The sequence below is a fragment of the Ipomoea nil genome, unplaced genomic scaffold (assembly GCF_001879475.1).
Source record: "Ipomoea nil cultivar Tokyo-kokei standard unplaced genomic scaffold, Asagao_1.1 scaffold0176, whole genome shotgun sequence".
Classification (NCBI taxonomy): domain Eukaryota; kingdom Viridiplantae; phylum Streptophyta; class Magnoliopsida; order Solanales; family Convolvulaceae; genus Ipomoea; species Ipomoea nil.
Genome location: NW_017616604.1, coordinates 1,612,834 through 1,619,309, shown reverse-complemented (window position 1 = coordinate 1,619,309; position 6,476 = coordinate 1,612,834). Strand labels below are relative to the sequence as shown.

At 37.8% G+C, this 6,476-nt stretch overlaps 1 protein-coding gene across 1 annotated transcript; it reads left to right on the top strand.

The window, feature by feature from the left end:
* The first annotated feature begins 3,900 nt into the window (after positions 1-3,900).
* Positions 3,901-5,891, top strand: LOC109177950 (kinesin-related protein 4-like). The gene is made up of 3 exons (XM_019327464.1): positions 3,901-4,307; positions 4,542-5,283; positions 5,832-5,891. The coding sequence occupies exons 1-3, from the start codon at positions 3,901-3,903 to the stop codon at positions 5,889-5,891; spliced, it is 1,209 nt and encodes a 402-aa protein (XP_019183009.1).
* Positions 5,892-6,476: the final 585 nt, after the last annotated feature.

Here is a 6,476-nt window from a genome sequence, read left to right as displayed (position 1 = left end):
ATAATTAAGGACCTTGCATCAGATAATTGAGTGATTGGTGAATTTGGTGTTGGATTTTATTCTGCTTTCTTGATTGCCGAAAAGGTGAAGTAGTAATTTCATTCTGTTTGGATGGTTACTATATCAAATTATCAATATTATATTGATTGTTACTATTTTAACTCCATTAAAATTTCCAGGAACACAAAACTGTCTTTCAAGTTTCTTACTAGTTTAGGTATCTGGCAACATTTTCTGGTGATGATGCACATACTATTATTGAATTCGTTAAAATGTCTGACATGTATCAAGTATTAGTGTTTCTTACAGTACTAAAAAAAATTAGAAATTTCTTTACATTGGACTCAGTGGACATGACCAATCTGGCTGTTCATTTGGTCTTCATAATTACAGAGTAGTTTTTATTTTCTTTTTGAGATGAGGTTGGCTTAAGTGTTGACATTCCCTCTTATATATGGTTATGTAATTTTCTATTTGAGATTCCCATATGTATTAACCTATTAGGTTTTTAGTTTAGAAGCATTATTTATTCCATTCTGTCATGGATTCTAAATGATTGTGAGTTGTTTTACATGGCAGTGTGATTTACTCGATATACCTGCTTTTGCACAATTGGAGAATGCTGCTAAATATGCTCTGAAGTATCAACTACTTAAGATCTTTTTGACTCAGAGGTTGGATGTATACCTGTATTTTCAAGCAGCAAATTCCACTATTGAAAAGCTATGGTAACTATATGTTCCATTACTTGAGCCTTGGCCTTCTAGATACATCAATTCCTATATAGTTCATTTTTACTGACTTTGCATTTTCTTATAATATAGGACTTGTCCATGAAGATTGCATTGCAAAGATATAGGCAGGTAAAATCTTTTATGTAATGTTTCAATTAGCTTTTTTCTGGGACATGCAAACAGAGACACAGTTATTTGATTAATTCAATTTCAGTACTGATCAAGTTGGTGCATTTATGACTGCAGATTGATTACAATAAGGTGGAGCCATGGGTTGTCAAGGTAATCACAACAAACTTAATTGATTGCAAGATTGATCAAATGTGAGGTACGCTGTGAGCTTCACCCATTGACATCTTTTATCCACTCCTTGTTTATGGGAGAACTTTAAGTAGTACTCCGTAATTTTTTAATATAGGTATCAGATGAAAGAAGCAAGCACCAAAGCAACATTCATCCTCTAGTCATTATGTTGTTTGGACAATCTTCTACATGATATATTCGATTGAATAAATTATGTTGTTTTATATTTTCATATTAAAATACTTTGATATATAGCATACTATGCTCCAAATATTATTGAATCCTATTTAATGTTACTCCGTATTTTCATTATGTTGCGACACTCTTGTGGTGAATCAACTCCAAGTTCTTCAAACATAATTAGCATGTAAATTCCCCAATTTTCCCTATTTTCATATGAAGAAATCGGGTTTATGCAATGAGTGACTCAAATCCTTGACCCAATTCTCATGGTAGCCAAGAATTCTCCAAAAACACGCCAATGAATGTGTATATCAAACATTAACAAGATATAAACACAAAACTTTCACAAACACATGAACTCTAGGTTAGAGTTCTTCCCCTTTTAGCAATAATCACAAATTAAGCATCAATATATATAATACAACCCTAACTCAAGTTTAAAAACTAACTACTCATGATTAAATAGCATAAAGAACACAAAAGCACAAGTAATAAACATAAATATTGCAAAAGAAAGAGATAAAATGTAGAACTTTTTTTTTTTTTTTTTTTTTTTGAGGAAGATAGGAGAACTTATGTATTAAAGATGGGAGAATAATTTTAAAATATTGAAATCCAAGCTTCAAATATGAGATTACAAGCTTCCAACATTGTTATAAAACCTAAATCTAAGCCTAATCTAACTTTAAAATATGAAAGGAATGAGTAGAAAATGGTTAGGGCTCAGCCATGGGCTAGAACCATGTAAAAATGACAAAAATTGCGTTTAAATAGTGAGCAGAGCATGGGTGGCACGGCCAGGGGCATGGCCGTGCCAAAAATGTAGCACACTGCCTCGGGTTAGCACGACCATATGCATGGTCGTGCCTACCTGCAAGCAGAATTCTTGTGCAGCTAGTTTAACTTCTAGGTTATTTTTCACTCCCAAAACATTTTCATTGCCCTTTTTGGTCTCCAACAAAGTTCTAGCTCTTCAAGTTGGTGTTAGGAACCTTGTATTAGGATTTTGATGATACCAATGTAATGTAGAAAGTAGACCCCTAACTATTTACTTTTTCAATTGCTACTTTCGTCCTAGACGAGAGTTGCCATAACTCTCTTGTAATTCGTGTTAAGCTAGACAAACACACAAAAATGAGTTATGTCTAGATGATAGGGTCTCCAAGACGAAAGAAGACACAAGGCATGATAAACAGCAACGAGAATTAATCAGGAGTTGTCAACTACCTCGAAAGGACAGATTTATTAAAGACGATTTTCTCCAAGCATTCTTTCTCTTCAACAACGAGAATAATGTTTTGTCTGTCTGATTTGACAACATCCTAGGAACATAAGGATCTCAACTTAAGGGGACACGATTACCAAGGAGCATTAAATGAAGATGTACCATCTCCTGGAGCTAAAGGACAAAACCCTAATGCTCTCCATACCTTCAACGGCTACATAGTACAACCTCATTAATGGAGCATTTAATGCATGAAGCTCCCCAGTCCTTATCCACTGGATAAAAGGTTCGAAAATTTCATCTCCCTCCAACGGATGAATTTTCATCACCTATATAAACCCACCTTCATCAACTAAGAAGGTGCTGGTTCAACTTTCACTCGATCTATTTACTTGCAAAAGCTCTTAAACGCTCTCAGTTCTCTCAAGCTTTTGTGAACCAGTGTTAAGGTGATAAGATATTTGAAGAAGTTCATTGATCATCTTCTAACACCTTAAGGAAGTCTTGCCATTTGCACGAAGAAATCATCTCATACAATCAAGACTTCATCAAGTTGGAGAAATCAGAAATCATTTTCTACCAACCTCAACTCTGAAGAAGAAGTTGATAGAGGCAGAGTAAACTCGACGAGTTGAAAAACCTACGAAGGCTGTCCGACTTAGTGATCAAGGAAGTCTTTGTGTAATTGTACTAACGAGTGATAGTGCAATCCTTCCATAAGTTGTGGAAGAAGAGTGGAGTAGGCAACGTTAGCCGAACCACTATAAAAACTCTTGTCTCGTTATCTCTTTACTTACGCATTTCATTTCTGCATCATATTATCCTTATCATCATTACCGAAAGTTCTCTTTTAAACGTAAACTCGTGCAAAGCAAATAATCGAATCTGACATATCCGCTGCGCCAAAACACCGAAAGGTGTTTTTAGGGTAAAAACACGAAAGAGTCTATTCACCCCCCCCCCCCCCCCCCCCCCATCTAGACTCTCACTACACTCTATCGGGACCAACAAGTGGTATCAGAGCTAAATACCTTGAACGGTAAAGGCTTTGCTTTTACTGCCTGGTAGATCCCCTATCAAAATTCTAAAAAACTGCATATTTTTCAGCTCTGCACGAATTTTTGTAAAATGGAAAAGGATCATACTAATCGCTCTAAGCAGCTTGTTTTTAGTCTTGCTAAATTTGATGACTGGAAGATAAGAATGCAGGCACTCCTCTGCTCCATACATGACGAAATGTGGGACGTCATAACAATTGGACCAATTACAGTTATGATGGCAAATACACAAGCGGCAGTTCAAGGAGCTGGTGCTGAGCAAATGATACCGAAGCCAAAAGATTCATATACCTCGGAAGAAAGGACAAGAGCAAACCTAGATAACGTAGCAAGAAATATCCTCTACAACTCCCTTGATGACTCCTTGTTCCCAAGAGTCCGAAAGTGAAAGAATGCCATGGAAATATGGAATGTCTTGATGGAACTAGGAGAAGGGGATGAGCAGGAGAAAGACAACAAGTTGACTGTAGCCATGAAGAAGTTTGAAGATTTCAAGATGCTTCCAAATGAGACAATCATGGACATGGAGCTGAGATTCACCAGACTCATGGGAGATCTGACTGATCTCGGGAAGGAATTGACCGAGAAAGAAAGGAATCTAAAAATTCTTCGTGGCCTGCCAAAATCTTGGGAAATGAAGGTCATTGCAATGAGGGACAATCGAGACATGAAAACAACGAGCACGGCCAAGATCTTTAGTGATCTCAAAGCATATGAGTTCGAACATGAACCGAAAGATGCCGAAGAATCAGAAACGAGAAATATCGCTCTAATGGCCAACCAATCAGCATCAACATCCAACAGGTCGAAATCTAACTCTTGTGATTTTTTATCTGATGAACAATATGCACTCTTTGGGAAAATGAAAAGGTTCATGAGGAAGAACAACTTTCAAGACTCTCATCGTTCGGGTCACCGAAAGCAACACGAAAATTCTCCTCAAACCTCAAAGGCTGAAACCACAGACTCGCAACTGTTGTGCTACAATTGTCGTAAACCAGGACATTTTAAGGCCAATTGTCCTCATCCAATAGTAAGCAAGCATCAAGATAGCAACACTTCCAAAAGCCCATCCAAGGAGACTAGAGAAAGATACAAAAGAAATGACAAGCCAAAATCTTCAGGCTCCAGAAACGAGAGAAGAAGAAAGGCAATGGTGGTGAACGAAACCTCTGACACAGTTGTGAAGCAAAGTAGCTCCTCAAGCTCGAGTTCAGACGATGAAAGTTCTGAAGAAGAAAAAGGACTCCTATGCCTTTTCAGTCAGGAATCAGAAGATCTATGCCTTACGGCTGACGAAGATGAGGTAAACTCTCATTCATCTTCCTGTTATTTAGCTGAGTCAAGTTCTGTAGGGAGTCAAACCTCCAATGAATCAGTTACCGAAATGATGAGGAGGTTCAAAGTGATAAATAGCACCTACTCCAAACTTAAGGAGGAGAACTCTCGGCTCACGATTAGCTACAATGCGCTAAGGCAAGTTCGAATTGAGAACATTAAGCTAGCCATTGCTAAGGAGCAACTTGAGAAAAATGTTCTCACTCTGAAGGAGCAGTGCACAGTAAGAGAAAGGAGAGAACAAGAACTGCTTGAAGTCTTGGACAAATTCAATAATTCATCCAATCTAATGGATCGAATGATAAATGACTCCAGACTGCCCGGGGAAAGAACGGGAATTGGTTTTAACCCCAGCTCCGCCTCACAAACCTGCTTGAACAAATCCACGAATGCATATTCACACGAAGGCTTTCAAGCTGCATTTGTTCAAGGACCAACCCAGGTGTCTGAGCCAGTGACGAAAGTTAACAACGATGCCATACCACAATCAACAAGCTTACCGAAAGGAAAGGCTGTACAACGAATTGTGGATCCTCGAAATGAAAATTCTTACAAAGGCAATCCTAGACAAAGATATGTCAAAAGGAATGGACCAAATGGAAATAGACAGAATCTACACCATAAGAAAGGTCAGCCTGCTAAGAATATTCAATCAAGGAAAATGCTGAATGTTGACCAGAGGCAATATCGTCCTAAAACAATACAAGAGAATCCTGATCAAGGAAACCCAAAAATTGGACGAATCAGACAACCCGAAAGATCCTTCATAAGATCTGGGTATGGCAATGGATGGACTGGGCCATCAGAAGAAGATTGGTATGATTACCCAGAACCTCTGTCTAAAGTAGAATTACAAAGGATTCATCTGCGTAAACAAACCGATCATCTCAAGTATTATGAAAATCCTCCTCAGGAATACCTTTGGAAAAGATATAATGCTAAAGTCTTTGCCAGCATACATTATGATTATCGCACATCTAATGGGTATAGAGGACCAAAGATGAGTCGTGGACACTCTATGTTGATGTGGGTTCCAAAGTTGACAGCTAACCCTCAAGGACCCAAAATTCAAGGGGTACCTAAAAATATATAATCTTTGTTGCAGGAAAAACAAGTCATATGGTATGTTGATAGTGGGTGCTCAAGACATATGACTGGTGATAAAACAATGCTGAGCAACTTCATAGAAGTAGATGGACCTAAAGTCATCTTTGGAGGAGAAAACACTGGCAGAACTCGTGGAAAAGGGGATATTATCAAAAAGGGAATAACAATACAAGATGTATCTTATGTTGAAGGATTGAAGTTCAATCTTCTAAGCACGAGTCAATTTTGTGACAAAGGATATAAAGTTGAATTTTCCAAGGATGAGTGTAAAATCGTTAACACGAAGGATGGCGAGGCAGCTTTAACTGGCCAACGAAAGAAGAATATGTACGTAATATCGTTGACTTCTTCTAACGCTAACGTTTGTTTTGTGGCCAAAAGTAATGCAGATCTTAATCAAGAATGGCACAATAAACTCAGTCATCTCAACCTAAAGACAATCAGCAAACTCGCCAAAAGAAATCTTGTAAGAGGATTGCCCGAAGCATCATACACGAAAGATAAAATATGCGAGGCATGTCAAAAGGG

Coding starts and splice junctions, on each gene's coding strand:
- LOC109177950 (XM_019327464.1), top strand. CDS start 3,901: ATGGAAATATGGAATGTCTTGATGGAACTAGGAGAAGGGGATGAGCAG. Junction 4,308..4,541: donor TCAGCATCAACATCCAACAG/GTCGAAATCTAA, acceptor TCCAATAGTAAG/CAAGCATCAAGATAGCAACA. Junction 5,284..5,831: donor TTGTTCAAGGACCAACCCAG/GTGTCTGAGCCA, acceptor TAATGGGTATAG/AGGACCAAAGATGAGTCGTG.